Genomic DNA, 18,291 nt, shown 5'->3' with positions numbered 1-18,291 from the left:
CTACAAACTTTATATTTTTACACACACTAAGAAAAAAATCTAGGAATAAAACCAACAAAACAGTGTTGTTGTTTTTTTCCTGGAAGGTGAGTTTACAGATTTTGTTTGTTTCTGTTGTTTCTCCTTTTCATTATGTTCTAAAAACAAAAAAACTTGTGCAACATTGAATTTTTTTAAATGAAATTTACCACTCATCCAGGAAATCTTTCTAAGCAAACCCTATCTCACTCCAGTCTACTTTTCAGCCCTCATTTATGTAATAAGGATTGAAAGAATTTCTCCCCCGAAAGTCACTTACCCACAACTAGAATATATCTACCCTACACAGAGCTACCAAATTAATTATCATAAAGATGCCATCTTGATGAGATTGTTTTTCTGCTCAAACCTTTTTTTTTTTTTTTTGCTGCCTATCTGACAAAGTCCAAACTCTTTCTCAGGGCATCTAAATTTCTCTGAATTCCGCTTTCCACGTTCTAAAGTTGATGCCTACTTCTTTTCTGCATGACACTCCTACTATATTTAAAGCTCTTTACTTCCGCCCAAACCCATCTTGTGCCTTTTTCTTAAAGACTTTATTCACCTTTCCCACTTAACACAACCTTCCCCAGCCTCTTGCCATGATTCCCTAATCATGATGTTTTAAACTTCTTGGAAAGAAGACCCACATTCTTCCTCACATGCCTTCTTTCCATCAAATGAAGAGCTCCACAGATATGTGCTGCCTGATTAGATCACTACATCCCACGGTAAGTTTCTTTCCTCCTAACTACTATCATGCTTTATAGCTGATCTCATTACACACTTTCATATTGTTCCTCTCGTCTTTCTTGCAGAAGACTTGGGGTCTAGCTTAGGTGTAAGCTTCTTCAAGGTAGAATAAAATCTTATGTGCCTTCATGGATTCCACAATGCCTAGTATGGTGTTTAACACTGATTAGTCAGCTTCAATGATGTAAGATTAAAAACAGGGAAATAAAGAAGCAATTGTCATGTACCACAATGTTCATTGAAGCTCTATTTACAACAGCCAGGACGTGGAAGCAACCTAAGTGTCCATCGACAGATGAATGGATAAAGAAGATGAGGCACATATACACAATGGAGTATTATTCAGCCATAAAAAGGAATGAAATTGAGTTATTTGTAGTGAGGTGGATGTACCTAGAGTCTGTCATACAGAGTGAAGTAAGTCAGAAAGAGAAAAACAAATACACTATGCTAACACATATATATGGAATCTAAAAAAAGAAATGGTCATGAAGAACCTAGGGGCAGGACAGGAATAAAGACAGACGTAGAGAATGGACTTGAGGATACTGGGAGGGGGAAGGGTAAGCTGGGACGAAGTGAGAGAATGGCACTGACATATATACACTACCAAATGTAAAACAGATAGCTAGTGGGAAGCAGCCACATAGCACAGGGAGATCAGCTCAGTGCTTTGTGACCACCTAGAGGGTGGGATAGGGAGGGTGGGAGGGAGACGCAAGAGGGAGGGGATATGGGGATATACGTATGCATATAGCTGATTCACTTTGTTATGCAGCAGAAACTAACACACCATTGTAAAGCAATTATACTCCAATAAGGATGTTAAAAAATAAATAATTAAATATATTTTTTTAATTTTTTAAAAAAAGAAGCAATCGTCTGTGTCTTAGGTTAATGCACTTAGCACTTAGCAGAGTGTTTGACACATAGTTATTAGCACTCTGCAAACAGTAGCTCAATCATGATGATGACGACGACGATGATAACTTCAGAAGCAGTAGGAGCTTGCAGAACTACACCCCAAATACTACAACACTTTCAAGAGTTTAGGGGTAGCTGATGCAGAGAACATTGCTAACTCTGGGTGCAAGCGTACATGCTGACGGCAGCCTGGGCCCATACTGGAGCTGGCTTTCCCTATTCCTCGCTACCATCACCGTCTATGTCCTCCCACCCCCAACCCAAAGATGAAGAGCTCTTAACTGAATGTATACCCCTTCCTTCAAGGCCTGCTCAGTCTGAAACAGTTAAAATGTGCAAGAATGAATCGGATCAAGGAGTACTCTGGCAGAATTTTTCACAGATTAACCACTAATACGTCGACCTGAAGCAAACCGACAGTGTATGGAGAGGTGACGGAAAGCGATATTTACATCTTCATAAGAAAGACTACTCCTTCTCCCACCAGGGTAACCTTTCCCCCAGTTTGTGTAATGCACTCCTCGGCCATCCGTCCAAAGGAACGTGTGCTCTGAATTGACATCATTCAGCCCAGTCCAGGTGTGAAAAGTGGAGTTTTTCATATGATACGTAAGGAATGCTGAAAGAAAGTTTCACAAGATCATTGTGAACTTTGAGGGGAAAGACTCCAATATCAAAAATACTCAGAATACAATAATTTATAAATACCGAGCATGTGATCAATGTCTTTATTATCATTTAAAAGCACTTACCATGAAAACAAACACTTTCTAACCTGAGCAGCATGTTATCACGTCAACTTTGGACTTTGTTTCTCATAAGAATAGTCTAGGTTTCATCTGGGTCACTGCAGATAGTTGTATAGGTTGTGCCCTACCCAAGGACCCTGGGGCGCTGGGGCCGGGGAGGCTGAAATCCACCCTATGCCCCACCCTCCATTTTGTACACCCAGATCGGAGTTATGGCTGCCTACCGTCCTGCACGAAGAGGTACATTTTTCTAATTCACGCACGGTCATCCTGTACTAGTTAGCACGTGTCCTGTTTCTATAAATAAGATAACCTGATTATACTGGGTTGACCAAAAAGTTCGCTCGGGTTCTTCTAAAATGGATTAAAGACCTAAATGTAAGGCCAGACACTATCAAACTCTTAGAGGAAAACATAGGCAGGACACTCTATGACATAAATCACAGCAAGATCCTTTTTGACCTACCTCCTAGAAGAATGGAAATAAAAACAAAAATAAACAAATGGGACCTAATGAAACTTCAAATCTTTTGCACAGCAAAGGAAACCATAAACAAGACGAAAAGACAACCCTCAGAATGGGAGAAAATATTTGCAAATGAAGCAACTGACAAAGGATTAATCTCCAAAATTTACAAGCAGCTCATGCAGCTCAATATCAAAAAAACAAACAACCCAATCCAAAAATGGGCAGAAGACCTAAATAGACATTTCTCCAAAGAAGATATACAGACTGCCAACAAACACATGAAAGAATGCTCAACATCACTAATCATTAGAGAAATGTAAATCAAAACTACAATGAGATATAATCTCACACCGGTCAGAATGGCCATCATCAAAAAATCTAGAAACAGTAAATGCTGGAGAGGGTGTGGAGAAAAGGGAACCCTCTTGCACTGTTGGTGGGAATGTAAATGGATACAGTCACTATGGAGAACAGTATGGAGGTCCCTTAAAAAACTAAAAATAGAACTACCATACGACCTAGCAATCCCACTACTGGGCATATACCCTGAGAAAACCATAATTCAAAAAGAGTCATGTACCAAAATGTTCATTGCAGCTCTATTTACAATAGCCAGGACATGGAAGCAACCTAAGTGCCCATCATCGGATGAATGGATAAAGAAGATGTGGCACATATATACAATGGAATATTACTCAGCCATAAAAAGAAACGAAATTGAGATATTTGTAGTGAGGTGGATGGACCTAGAGTCTGTCATACAGAGTGAAGTAAGTCAGAAAGAGAAAAACAAATACACTATGCTAACACATATATATGGAATCTAAGAAAAAAAAAAAGGTCATGAAGAACCCAGGGGTAAGACGGGAATAAAGACACAGACCTACCAGAGAATGGACTTGAGGATATGGGGAGGGGGAAGGGTGAGGTGGGACGAAGTGAGAGAGAGGCATGGACATATATACACTACCAAACGTAAAGTAGATGGCTAGTGGAAAGCAGCCGCATAGCACAGGGAGATCAGCTCGGTGCTTTGTGACCACCTAGAAGGTGGGATAGGGAGGGTGGGAGGGAGGGAGATGCAAGAGGGAAGAGATATGGAAACATATGTATATGTATAACTGATTTACTTTGTTATGCAGCAGAAACTAACACACCATTGTAAAGCAATTATACTGCAATAAAGATGTTTTTTTTTTAAAAAAGGCATGGAGATTAAAAAAAAAGAAGGATGTTATGGAAAAACCCGAACGAACTTTTTGGCCAACATAATAATAACTAGGGGCCAAAGAGAGCTCTTAACCTTAAAAAGTTCTGAAAATAGAAACTATTTGTCAAAACGAAAAAGCATTAGGCTGTCAAATGATCACCACCTTGGACTGACAAACCAAAAGAGCTACCCGAATGGAACTCCTCCAGGACAGCCAGTTCCTAAGGGGTCAGCAGCCATCCACACCCACTGCGCATGCTTGGACCCAGGGGGCATCCCGGTGCTAAGTGCTCACATCACTGGGAGAGAAATTCAGAGAAAGCAGGACAAATATGGCCTCTTGCTTCTTTATCAATTCTGTGGCAGACAGGATGGTGGCAAATATCCAGAAACTCTAAGAGGCTTAAATATACATGTTCCCCATCCCTTCTCCAGCAGCCCATCCCCATGCCTGCCACACCATGGCAGCCGCCTTCTGAGGCCAGCAACCTCACCTGCCAGGAGCTGTGGATACCAAGGACACTAGATGGGACCGAGTAAATGAGCACGGACTCTACGGGACAATTTCCAAACTCTGCTTAAACATGACTCCTGAATGCAAATAGGAAACCAAATGACTAAGCACTTGGGTTACTAATAGAAAATGTAAAGTAGAAAGAAGGCCACAGAGATCATCTGTTTATTCATGAACAAACAGTTCCACAGAAGGATCATTGCTACAGGCTTACTCTTCAGCAGAGTAACAGACGCCACGACACTGCTCAGAGATTTGCTTATTTCTCTATTAACTCAAAGTAAAAAAAAAAAAAGAAAAGAAATTTCTTATAATATTTTTCAGAAAGAAAAGAGCATGGGTAGATATTTACTTTGTTTTTTTTTTATTTCCTAAATAAGATCATAACTCTTGCCTTATCCCCAACTTGAAATGAAACGTGGAAAAGCTCTACCTGCCAATATTTCTACACTGACTTGTTTTCTGCCAAGAACCACAAAAAGAATTCAACAGCGTGTGCCTGTGTTGCCAGGAATAATGTTAGTTTATCTGAAAATTGTTCCCTTCTGCACATCTCTACGACCCAGGTTCTAATATTGTTATGGCAAGAATCAGCTCTTTGTGGTTAAGAGAGGGAATCAATTATTGTGTTTCTCTGCTGGGTAGCTAAGCCCAGAATGTGGTAGACCAGTTAGAGAAATGTGAGTGTTATATTGCTGAATTTTTTTTATTGTGTGCTATGGTTTGACACTTTTCTTTCAGTGTCTGGCAAGCTGCTGAACTTGTCAAAGGTTCTCAGTGAAAGCCTGGTTGATTTACTGAAGAATGTGTTCCAAGAAAGCACATGGTAGCATTTATGGAGTGAAACTAACACTTAGGAGAGCGCCACACAGCGTTCCAAGGTCTCTCTTCTTTCTTATCTTTTTTGAGGTATATCATTTTTTCCAATAAATGATTTTAGAAGTCAAAGAACCTCTGAACCAAAAGGGAACTTAGAAATCATCCAGTCTACATCTTTCCCCAACGACAGCTCCTAAATTCCTACACACAACAAATATGCATTGGGCATCTTCCATGCTACATACCAGTCAACACATGTGACTCTGCAGCACCCATTTCAGTACCTTCCAACAAAAGCATTTTCACAGCCCTTTACAAGAACTCACGAAGCATCCCATCCAATTCGTTCTAATTGTTAGAATAACCTCCTAATTTTGAGCCTACGTTTGTTTCCCTGTAACTGCCACTCATGGGTTCTAAGTCTTCCTTCTTTAGTGGGACGATCCTTCAAAGTTCACATCCTCTTTTCCAGGCTGTGAAACCTAGTGTCTTTCAAACCGTCCTCACTCGCTGCTGGCTGTGGTTTCCAAACCTTCATCAGTTTAGCTGCTGTCATCTGAAAGGCCCGCAGTTGGTCAACATCATTTTTAAAGTAACTAATTTAACCTAATATCTACTTCCAGTAAGGTAGCCCCAAAAAGACCATGTGAAAGGGGTCAGGTACCTTTCTCTTGACCACAGTATAATGAATTTTACAATCTGCTGTATGTAAGTGGTGTGTTTCTTCATCCTGTTCTTCAAAGTTCTGGCTTATCCTTACGTTTTATCAAATGTTTTTTTCTCAATTTGTTCAAAGTTCATATTGAAAAATTAGTTTTATTGCATTATAAATTCTATATCAAGTGACTAGAAGAGCAGTAAATGGAAAATGAGCAATTTCTAATTTTATTCCTGGAACTACTCTTCTTCTTTGACTCTTTGGTGAAAAAACTGGTTTGGCAGAAACAGATGGAATTGAAGCTGGAAGACCCAGTTTGATTCCCAGTCCTACCCCTTGCCCTGTAAGCTCCCTGATCTAAGGCTCCCTGAGCACATTTCCTCATTCACAAGGGACTAATGATTCCTGCTTCACAGACTTGTTAGGAAAATGGAAAAGCAACTTACATGTAAAACGCTCAGCATAAGGCCTACAGCTAATAAAATAGCTCCCAACATGTGCTTGTTTTCCCTTCCTAGTCTTTACTCTGGAACACCAAAAATTCATTTACTATAAGCAACATTCTACCATTTTAGGGGAAAAAGTTACATATTTATGTTCATCACCGACTGTAAAACGGCCCACACACCTTGCTCTTTTTCATTGTGTATGGACACCAAATTTCCTCCAAATCCTATGCAAGCTTTTCGTGCCTCTTGCCAATTTTTTCTTTCTTCTTCCACAAATCCAAAGATTTTGAAACACTCGGATGGAAGGAGAAAAAAATCATAGGGATTAGATAAAGATAACAGTATTTGCTCTAAAGAAATCAAAATGATCCATGAAGATTAGAGCTAAATATACATTTGCTCACAACTAAATAGAAATGCAAAAAATTGTTAGTTTTAGGGCTTCCGTGGTGGCGCAGTGGTTGGGAGTCCGCCTGCCGATGCAGGGGACACGGGTTCGTGCCCTGGTCCGGGAGGATCCCACATGCCGTGGAGCGGCTGGGCCCGTGAGCCACGGCCGCTGAGCCTGAGTGTCCGGAGCGTGTGCTCCTCAGCGGGAGAGGCCACAGCAGTGAGAGGCCCGCGTACCGCAAAAAAAAAAAAAAAAAAAAAAAGGAAAAAAAATTGTTAGTTTTATTACCCATCAGCTTTCTTTGCAAAGTTTTTTCTCTCTTGGGACTAACGGCATGACTATTTGGGTAATACCGTCAAGTCTACTATCAATTCCCACAGAGAATTTAACATGGAATTTCCACATATTCTTGCCTAAAATTTTTAAAGTGATGAGCCAAGCAAACGTTAACTTGAAGCTGAAAGATCTGCATTGCTGCTCTCCACACTAGTCAGTGACATGACTACAACTAAGTTTTCTTAGTACCTTGTAATTATAAAAATTCCAACCTTCCTTACAACCTCCTGGGACCGAGGGTGTGGTAGGGAGAGCCGTGGCATTGATACTACTGTTATGGCGTTGACAAATGAAGGCATTTGGAGAACCACAGTTAATGTCATTCCAGAACCCTGACAAAAAACAGAATAGTTAAATTAGGTTTACATGCTTAAAAACACTGTTTTTTAAAAAAAACTTTTTTAAAAACATTTTTTTTTTAAAAAAAACACCTTTGTATTGAAGTACAGTTGGTTTACAATGTTGTGTTAGTTTTGGGTGTAAAGCACAGTGACTCAGTTATATATATCAAATTCTTTTCCATTATAGGTTATTACAAGATATTGAATACAGTTTTCTGTGCCATACAGTAGGTCCTTGTGGTTTATCTATTTTATATATAGGAGTTAAAAACACTTTTTAAAATGTGTTTAGTTTATAATAGCCAAGACATGGAAGCAACCTAAATGTCCATCAACAGAGGAATGGATAAAGGAGTTGTGGTATATGTATACAATAGAATATTGCTCAGCCATGAAAAAGAATAAAATAATGCCATTTGCAGCAACCTGGGTGGACCTAGAGACTGTCAAACTGAGTAAAATAAGTCTGGCAGAGAAAGAGAAATATCATATGATACTGCTTATATGCAGAATCTAAAAAAAAATTGATACAAACGAACTTATAAAAAAAAAAGAAACGGACACAAAGACTTAAAAAAAGAACTTATGGTTGGGGGGTGGGGGGGGAAGGGGGAGGGGGATAGTTAGGGAGTTTGGTATTGACATGTATACACTGCTGCATTTAAAATAAATAACCAACAGGGGAAAAAAAGATAATAAAAAGCTTACCCCTCCCCCAAAATAAATAAATTTTAAAAATGTGTTTATATTTTATAAAGATTCTCAAAAATGGTTTATGCTACAAACATCATTTTTACACAAGAGAAAGATCCATGTGATACCCTTTTGCGCTTTCACTTAAACCAATAATAGTTCAACTTTATAGAGAGTTTACTATGAGCAAAGCACATACTAGATGTTGCAGGTTATTATCTAAATAGCCAGTAATTGCTAATAATAATAATCTAATAAACTTTATATACAAAGCATTTGCTTAGTGTTTTAGATGTCTTATCTCAATCTTCTCAACAACTGATACATTCTGTTATTATTCCCATTTTACAGATAAAGACATAGAGATAAAGGAGATAGATAAACATTCTGGATACTTTCCTCATTCAGAACATGTTTCATAAAATGAGAAGTGAGCAGATTGCATCATTTAATTAGAGTAAATGTTAAGCATCCATTCTCCTTACAAATTGAACAGTTATGTTGCTAAAATCAGAATTCTCCTTGATTCTCTCTCCTTTTCTTGTCTGATTTAAGCACACAACTTGCTACTTTTAGCCTAAGGACGTAGCAAATGACACGTCACACCACAAGGCAGATTCAAGAAGATTGTGATCTTATCTACCTGAATTTGAATACATGGTGACACAGTTTTCATCATCATTTGCAAAATTGGGTTCCCCTGTGGCCCAAGCCACATAATCCACTTTGCTTCCGTCCATCCAACTGGAAAAGAAAATTCAGCCGTTCAGCAAAAATCCAATCAGAAGAGTTGGCTACAGCCTAGTGGTGGGAACAGGCAAGTCAATCAAGATGAAGACAGCACAGCATCCGAAGCAAAGAGAAGAGAGGTTTCTAGAGAGAGCAGCAGGAAACCCCCACAGGTCATGGGTGCTCCCCCAGGGAACTGAGGTCTCCTGTAGTAACTGGATGCCTGGCTCGTCTGCTTTCTTTTCCCTCCCTGGAAGAAGTACTTTTATTCTTGATGTGAGAGAAGAAATGGAGATCCCAGTTACCCTGGAAGTGCACCAGAAGTAAACATCCTCCCATAGGACTTCTTAGGCATGAGTCCCACAAAACAAAACCACCCACAGACAGACGGAGAATACAGAGTTTCTCACTGGGCCTCTTCTCTGATCTTCATGTTTACTCTGGTTTCCCCTAAGGTAGGTGAGCCAATACTCATTTTCATAAATTATGGAAATTCGGGGGCCGTTCGTGAGCTGGAAGGAGACCAGGAGATCACCGAATTCGACCCTCTCATTTGGAGGGTGGTTAAAACGGATGCTTGTCCAAAGGAGCATCACACATTTCTGATCTTTAAAAATAATGAGAGTGAGTTTGGGTCTTTCTTGCCAAAAATGCAATAGCAGTCACATGGAACATATGTGGTTAATACATCTATGCAGGAGCCAGGAAGACAAACTTGCTCTTCAAACTTAGAAGCACGTGGGTACTGATGAACAAGGAAAGAAACCCCCCAAAATGTACTAATTTCCTCCCTCCTGCAGCTCTTGCTGGTCCCTGAACCTAATGAAAAACAGTATAGTCATTCCTTTGAAGGGAAAGCATTTCAGGCAGTTGAAAGAATACTTCAAAAGCAGTGCTCCGAAAGCAGGAAGAGGGGCAACACGAAAGGCCCCTTTGGTTCTAGGCACCAAGGACCGTCCAAATGGGAATAATTTTTCAAATAGCTTCAATATTCATATCTGTATAATACATCTTCCTAGCAGACGATTTACTAACAGTTGATGACCTCCTGAAACAAAGAGAGGTGACATTTTGCAAGATTCAATCAGAGTCTGAGTTGTTTGAGATTTATAATGTTGAAATATTGAACAGGATTTTAAAAAATTGGTTTGTGTTTTTAAGATGCTTTGTAGATGGAGAGCCCAGCAGGATTTTTTTTTACATTCATTCAGCAGAACCAAAATCTGAAAATCACTTTTTGTTGCTCATCACAGCACTGTCCTAAGCAAAGTTGTTGTATTTTGATTTACTTACATAAACTTTTTATCCAAGCTGATCAATAAACCAATAAAATATGCTGGCTGTGCATCATTCCTGTTGACCTAGAACATGGAAGTTTACATGTAGTTCAATCTGTACTTAGATGATAAGCAAATTCTTAAATAAAACCTACAGATTAACGAGGCAGGCTATTTGGGGACTTTTCTAAGGAGGCATTCAGACAGAAACTTTGTTGTATATTCAACGGTTTTCATAGAAATAAAAGGAAAAGTATGCACATTATATAACAACCTGCATTTATATAGCAAATACCTTAAGACATTCTCTGTAACATCAGATGTCATTAGACACTATTAAAGACGTTCTTTAAAACAAAGTAGCCATTTGGGATTATGTGTCTAAGGAAAGACTTCTCCACCCACAAATATACTGGTGCAATATTAGGAAAGATCCTGAGAATTTCAAACCACGGTATATCTACGAAGATGGAGATAAGTCGTGCTACACTCCAATACCTTTGTGATCAAATGAATTTTTATTCTTTCGTTACCTTTGAACTTATTTTTTTCCTTCTATCCCTCTTACCTCCTTTCTGGAAAATAATAAAGATGCCATGAAGATTTTTAAAGAGAAAGATCAAGCCAAGGACGCTTGGAAAGAAACCAATTATACCTTCACTGTTAGCTGACAATTTTGGCACAACCAAAAAAGACTTTTATATGAATAATCAAGCTGTACTATCTATTAACCAAGAATCTGGTTAAGATTAAGACATAAATTATAATCAACTTGCACTAAACACAAAGGGTCCAGGATTGATATATTAAGAATGATAATCTTTGAAAATCAAATTAGTAAACTCAAAGCCATCAAGTCTGGATTCTCCCAAAGCCCAGGCTAAACACTGTTTCTGGGTTCTCTGATTCTCCACTGAATACTCCAGCAATCAGGTCATTCACTTCTGCGATGGCCAATACCCAGCACCCCTGCCCTGACACTCACATCTTTACCCCTGACCTTAGGAGGTTCAAATTCAGCACATAATTGGAAATTGCACCATGGGGTAGCAATCGTAGACATTGTCTTTGCTTAGCACATGTCACTGTTCCATTCTTAAATTAATCATATGCTTACATATTTCCATAGAAACTTCTTTTCGCTTTCACTTCGGATAGAAACAAGATCACCAAAATTCCTCTTGCAAAATTCTCGTGCCTTGTCCATGGTTTCCTTCTCTTTGCTAAAATAATACTGGTAGTCTTTGTAAATAGCCCACCCATCGTCAGTGACTGGTGGATCTGAAAAATTAGTGAAAAAAAGGTGATGAGTTTTATTTAGACAAATTCAAGAATCTGGTATGTATGCCACACAAAAGCGAAAAGAGCAGAGTAGCGCTATCAGAGGTATCTGCAGCTCTGAGAGCTCAGAAGGAGAAGGAAGTGGATGCCAATACAGACTGAATCACCTAAATCCAAATATCTACTTTCCACTAACTCTGTAAAAAAGAGTTACTTTTCTTCTCAGCTAAGTTCCATGATCATTATTGGGTAAAAGAACTCCCAATGTTACATTCATCGATAGGAGCTGGAATGATTGACATACACGCACCCGTGATGTTTTAGGTTCAAAGAGTGGAAACTGTGAGAAAGCAACTTTCATCTTAAATCTAACAAAGAACTTGTAAAAGATGGACTTGGGTGCTTCAATGTGTAATTGAAGAACTAAGGAATTCAGGTACCAGGAGGGCTCCGAAGGCTTTTTCCCAACTATGGAATTCCATGATTCTGTGCTATAGTAGTTTGAGTAAAAGCCCCAAAGATGCCCAGGTCTTAATCTCTGGAATCTGTGACTGCTATACAGGAAAACGTACTTGGTAGACATGATTAAGTTAAGAACCTTCAGGTGGAGAGATTACCCTAAATTATCTGGGTGGGCCCTAAATGTAAATGGTCAGTATCCTTACAGAGGGAGATGTGAGTACAGAAGAAGGTGGTGATGTGACAAACGAAGGAAGATGCTACACTGCTGGTTCTGAAGATAAAGGGAGGGGCCATGAACCAACACATGCAAGGAATGCAGCTCTAGAAGCTTGTGACAAGGAAGTAGATTCACCCTTAGAGGCTCTGGAGGGAGCATGGTCCTGCCTATCCCTTGATTTCAGCCCAGGGAAACTGAGTTCACATCTCTGACCTCCAGAACTGTAAGGGAATATATGTGTGTAGCTTTAAGCCACCAAGCTTGTGGTAATTTGTTACAGCAGCCATAGGAAACTAATACATGAGGGCCTTGGATTTGATTCATGAAAGCTGAGAAGTGATATTAACATGCCCTACGTTTGTGCATGGAAGTATCTGTCTGGAGGAGTAGAGCCAAACTTTCATGAGATTCTCAAAGATATTAAGAACCTCTTCTCTCCACCTTCCTAGGGTAAGGTTTTTGGTTTGTTTGTCTGTTTTGGTTTTGGTTTGTTTTTTTTTTCCATTGAGAAAGGAAAGAGGAAAAAAACGAATCTATTTTCTATTTCTATCAATATAGAAATCAGGAAAAAAGGAAACACCTACTGTCTTGAGGAGCTGGGGTTGGCTCAGGCTTTGGTGTTTGTCCTGGAAAACAAAAGAAAATTAGATATAAACAGTGCTTGAACTTGTGCTATTACATATCCTTCTTGTTTCACTATTTTCACGGGTCAATAGAGCTAAAAACTTAACTGCTCTCTCTTTCTCTTCCTCCCTCCCAATCTTCAATTCTCCTATCAGTTGTGGGGGAGAAGAATAAAGAGAAACAGAATTAGGAGTTAAGAGTTAATCAGATCAGGTTCAACAATACCACCAGAAATTAGAAGACAGTTTTTTAGGCCCCAAAAGTAACATCATAAAAAAGAAAGAAAAGAACATGAGTTTTGGAATCAGAAAGTCTACGTTCAAATCCCAGTTTGGGGGTTAAATGCCTTACCCTTAACTTTCTCAACTGCAAAAAGGAGTTAGTCACACACGTAAAGAGATGGGGTAAAATGTGAGTTCCTTGTGCTTAGAAAGTACTCAATAGATGTTCGTTTTGCTGTGGTGCATCTTATAACGAGCTGTGAAAGTACTTAAATTTTCATTATTTGAAACCATTAAATACGAACTATTTATTTACAAAATATAGTTTCTTCCAAAAACTTATTCTTGGGGCTTCCCTGGTAGCACAGTGATTAAGAATCCACCTGCCAATGCAGGGGACATGGGTTCGAGCCCTGGTCCGGGAAGATCCCACATGCCGCGGAGCAACTAAGCCCGTGCGCCACAACTACTGAGCCTGTGAGCCACAACTACTGAGGCCACACAACACAGCTACTGAAGTCTGTGCGCCTAGAGCCCGTGCTCCGCAGCAAGAGAAGCCACTGCAGTGAGAAGCCCGTGCACCGCAACGAAGAGTAGCCCTTGCTCGCTGCAGCTAGAGAAAGCTCGCCTGCAGCAACGAAGACCCAACGCAGCCAAAAATAAATTAAAAAGAAAAGAAAACTTATTCTTACTAAATGTTTTTTTTATGAAACACTACATAAAATATTTTTCTTTCCAAGTAGTTACTAATACTTGGACTTTGCTGGAATCCAAGAAAAGGACTCAAGTTACTTAGCTTTGGGTTTAATGAATTTAACATCTGTAAGAACAGAGCTACTAATAATACAAAAGGAAATTAGTCTTTGGTAGCTAAGAGACTTTTAAAGAAAAACTGGCCACTATTTATTCTTCCATTCTGAAAACATTGGAAACACTCCTCTAAGCCAGAGTAAGGAAAATAAGCAGACAGACAGTAGGAGAGCAACACAGCATCTTTAGCGATGGAGCTGGAACAGCAGCCAAGGATCCCCGACAGCAGGGGGCGACGTGGTTCCACTTATCTGTGCACAGAAGAGGAAGTGATACATATTTTGGTTCAAGGGTGGACCTGTTTATCTGAAAAGAATCTGACTTGGACATGTGGAACTTTCTGAGTCACAAATCATGACGGATAAGTGTGCATTGATCATTTGGGGCCATCAATAACATGGTGGGTCTTACAGCATCAGGGGCCTCAAAATGGTACCAGTTCTTTGACTGAACATTTCCTTGAGAAATCCATAAGCAGCATATTCAGGCTGAGGGAGACTTTCACCTATTGGATGACTAACGTGGGTCAGAGGGTGGAAATGCCCAAACAGAAACTGCACCCTCATTACTCTGCTTACAGAGTAGAACACCTACCCACTCCCATGCCTATAGGACCTGAGCGAGAACCGCAGCTCGTGGGGATTATTTTGGAGGATGTGACTCTGGTCCAGGACTCCCGGGTGGCCTTTTGATCTTCTGTTCCTTTGGAACATTTATCTGTGCTCAGCGACTTCATTCTTATCCTGTGAAATGATGGCCCCTGCCAATTCCCTTATTTTGTTTGTTTGGTTCCACAGATAAAGGGAAGATATTGGGATCACTGGAGGTTAGTTCTCCAATCTGAGATAAAGGAGAGGACAGATCATCATACCTTTTCGTATCTGGCAAATCCAGTTGTTAAGATGTTCACAGTTAATATCGTTCCAGGACATACCAGGGTCACCTTTCAACTCACCACAATACTCAACATTTTGATAATTATTAGGTTCTCCATAAGCCCAATTTTCATATGAAACCTATATTAGAAACATTACATTACAACCATTAGCCATTTTTATCAGCCAATGCCAATCAACCATCCAAACACAAAAGGAAAGATGTTTACATTTCTTAATCGCTTCAGTTTTTTTTCACAATAGGTTTGTTTTGCAAACAAGTTTTATGAACACAGCTGGGAAAGAAATAGCTTTCATTAAATGAAACTTCTGAAGTCAAATAGAGTATGCTATTAAGTATTATAAAATTTTCTTCTCCCCTTATTAAATAGAATGGATCCAGGGCCATGAAAGTGGGATTTGTATACAGGAAAAACCTGGCAAAAAGTTCCACTTCTCAGTATTGGGAGTTCCTCAATTTATAACTCATTCTTAAGGGATAATATTTCATTGTGATACTGGAAACTTTCTTTTTACTAGAGGGGTAGGAGACAGAAATATAATTAGTTCTCCTTACAAAAGAAAAGACATGAAATGTTACTAAGGAAGCTACCAAACGTTGCCAAAGTGAACAGTGGAAATAAATGGAGGGCCGGGATTAGGTCCTCTGCGGAGTTCTCAGAGTGGAATCATAGCCCACAAGGTTTTAGAATAAGCATCACGATCTATTTTCCAGAGATCTAAATATAAAATCCATGTTAACAATGGAGCCATCAAGTATAATCCACCCTACCGAGCACCTTGAAAAGTTGCTGATGGGTTGGGACAGGAAGTAGAACTGAAAGTATACAAAATCACTTCCTGTGATGATGGCCAGCACGTGCCACAGCCTCTCACTTCCCCGTTCCTGAGAATGGAGAAGTCTGACAAAGCCTAATGGTTTCTAATGGAATATCAAAAGTTGTTTCCATACCTCCTAGTCTACAAGAGGTCACAAAACACTCAATTTTTAAGAAGTCTAGCTACTTGCATACCAACTTGGCATGAGAGAATGAAGACATTATTTTATATCAATTAGGGGAATGAGTTTCCTAATTTTTTTCAGCCAGTCCACCATGTTCCACCTTGGGTGAACAGGAGAACTGTCCTGGGACAGAGGCAGAATAATGGTCCTAAAGTGCATTCATTTTGCATAGAAAAAGGTCTCTAGCTCTCATAATAACCCATCTTACCAAAAATTTGGAGTAAGCCAAAAGGTTAACACCAAAATAAATACATGATAAAGTAAGAAAATGATATGTTAAGTCAAATTACTCACAGGAGATCCATCACTCCAAGTAAAGCCCTCAGAAGGACTTCCATATGTCAGTCCCAACCAAAACAGTTCGTGGTAGCTTCCACTAGCTCTGCAACATACAAGATATAAAGGTAGCTTATGAACCAAGTTTGGTTACCTGTGAGTCCTAATCCAATTTGAAAATGACCCCCAAAACATAAATTAGTTAGTACACAGGTAAAGGGATTCAATGACTAAATGTAAGCTTTATGCAACAGTTGTGCATTTTGGTACAACCTGTAAATATCCTGAAAACAAGCTGCTGTTTGAAAGAACTGTAAAGCATTGGAAGGTACTCATTCATTTATTCATTTAACAATATGTACTGAGTGTCTTATACGTTTATAGAGCAATTCATCACAGGATTTATATCTATAAAATTAAAGCATTTAGAAGTGAAACTAAATCAAAAAGTGCCCACGGATTCAGGATAGGATATACGTATCCAAAGCAGCATAAGGAGCCAACAATTCTGGAAATATGAGAATTTTCTCAACATCATTAACACCCAACGGGTCAAAGAAAGGAGTATTGTATAGAAAAGCTACTTACGTTATTAATCGCCATATTGTTTGCTGTTCCTCCTTATTATTGACACTAGCTAGATCTCCACCCAGAGCTCTACAAAAATCTCGAGATTCAAACCATGTTTTCTTCTCATGTTTTCCTTTTGTAAACAGCTAAAGGTGATACAGATTCAGAATTTATTTTACACTTCATAGCTTATCAAACCAAGAGAAATAATCTACTTGTGATGAGATTTCATTTATAGAAAAGCAAGACATTACAATGGCCCCAATTTGGGGGATGATTTTGTTGAGAAAACCTTAGAAAATGAACTTATTTTATAGCACCTGGAGAAGTCAGATTAAAAGCTTTAGGCGTATGCGTTTGGCATACAGCTTCTTGTAGAAGATAGGATTAATTTGGTTAAGTGTAAAAAGTAGCGTTGAGATGGAAAAGAATGAAAAGAAACTTGATATAGAGAAAGTAAACATGAATTTCAAAAATTTAAGGGTAATAACCTCCCTAAGATTGCGTCACAGTTTGTTATCCTGTTTAGCTTAAACAATGAATAACGCGGCAGCCTTCCAACACTTTGTTGTTGTGTTCTTAAAACTGCCTTTCCCTTTTTCCTTATGGATGTATATTTTAACAACGATTGGAGAACGTGTCATGACTGACACTTATCGGGGAGAGCATCTAAAAAGATGGGATATAAGCTAAATTAAAGCTAAGATTTATAGAATGTAAAGAATATGTCATATTATCCATAGTGATAGTATGGGAAATATCCATCAGGATGCAAACAGTAAAGGAGTTCATTGTATCCACCAACTTTTATAATTTTCATTCATTATTTCTCATGAGACGTGGCGCCCACCACTGCACGCTTGTAGAAAAAGGGATTTGCTTCCAGTGGACTATGTTTGCCCAGTTGTCATAGAGCAACCCAAGGCGATCTTCACCTTGACCTTACTTGAGTTATCTGGATACAGGTAACCTGAGCAACTTTCCACTGCAGTAATTCTCAAGACTCCTGTGAATATCTCAAGTTGCTAGATGGTGATATAAGATTTTATTTTCTTAAATCAATTTACTAACAGCTGAATTTTATTACTAATTCTCACATCTTAATATGTACAAAGATGGTCTATATGTTTTCAAACAAACCCTACCCCAAGCACCTCTAAAACCATAATTTCTAGGGAAGTACATACTTGGATTCGTTGAACATCCACCTGGATAACATCTGCTGGAAGCCCTGGTTCACTTCCCAGCTCTGGAGAATTCTACTCCTTCTCTCAAAAATTCTGCAGCTCATCTCCATAGCCTCCCACCCTCAGGCGAATGGCTGTGCATAGGCCGAACCTGGCCCTTGTGCAATAACTCAAAAGTTTCCAGAGGCAGCAATCAAATACCTGATTGGCTTTGCATTAGTCCTCAATCCATTTGTAAAATCCTCTCCTGTCTTGGCTCAATATGTTCCCTTCTATGTAAATTATGCTTTTAGCTTTGACTGGCTAATCTGGATTGAACAGCTAATGAGTCTCTGTTGCTGCTAAGTAGAAGTTACCAGCTCAACTAGCCCTTGAGTTAGAGGAGACTAAACAACCTCATTCTGACACATGTTA

General features: G+C 39.2%; 1 protein-coding gene across 1 annotated transcript in view; it reads right to left on the bottom strand.

Moving 5' to 3' along the window:
- The window catches only part of MRC1 (mannose receptor C-type 1), a 96,027-nt gene that overhangs the window by 22,097 nt on the left and 55,639 nt on the right, over window positions 1–18,291 (bottom strand). The window contains exons 13-22 of the mRNA XM_027121983.1: window positions 16,709–16,836; window positions 16,139–16,226; window positions 14,817–14,961; window positions 12,875–12,916; window positions 11,448–11,611; window positions 10,347–10,414; window positions 8,968–9,068; window positions 7,480–7,622; window positions 6,743–6,857; window positions 2,148–2,314 (exon numbers count right to left, since the gene is read on the bottom strand). Coding sequence (XP_026977784.1) covers window positions 2,148–2,314; window positions 6,743–6,857; window positions 7,480–7,622; window positions 8,968–9,068; window positions 10,347–10,414; window positions 11,448–11,611; window positions 12,875–12,916; window positions 14,817–14,961; window positions 16,139–16,226; window positions 16,709–16,836 — 1,161 coding nt within the window. The remainder of the gene's footprint in view (window positions 1–2,147; window positions 2,315–6,742; window positions 6,858–7,479; window positions 7,623–8,967; window positions 9,069–10,346; window positions 10,415–11,447; window positions 11,612–12,874; window positions 12,917–14,816; window positions 14,962–16,138; window positions 16,227–16,708; window positions 16,837–18,291) is intronic.

Source organism: Aethalodelphis obliquidens, unplaced genomic scaffold, assembly GCF_003676395.1.
Source record: "Aethalodelphis obliquidens isolate GAN/ISIS:26980383/991018 unplaced genomic scaffold, ASM367639v1 scaffold23, whole genome shotgun sequence".
In the NCBI taxonomy this organism is placed as follows: Eukaryota; Metazoa; Chordata; class Mammalia; order Artiodactyla; family Delphinidae; genus Aethalodelphis; species Aethalodelphis obliquidens.
The sequence above is the reverse complement of the archived record's forward strand: the minus strand, read 5'-3'. Positions and strand labels throughout refer to the sequence as shown.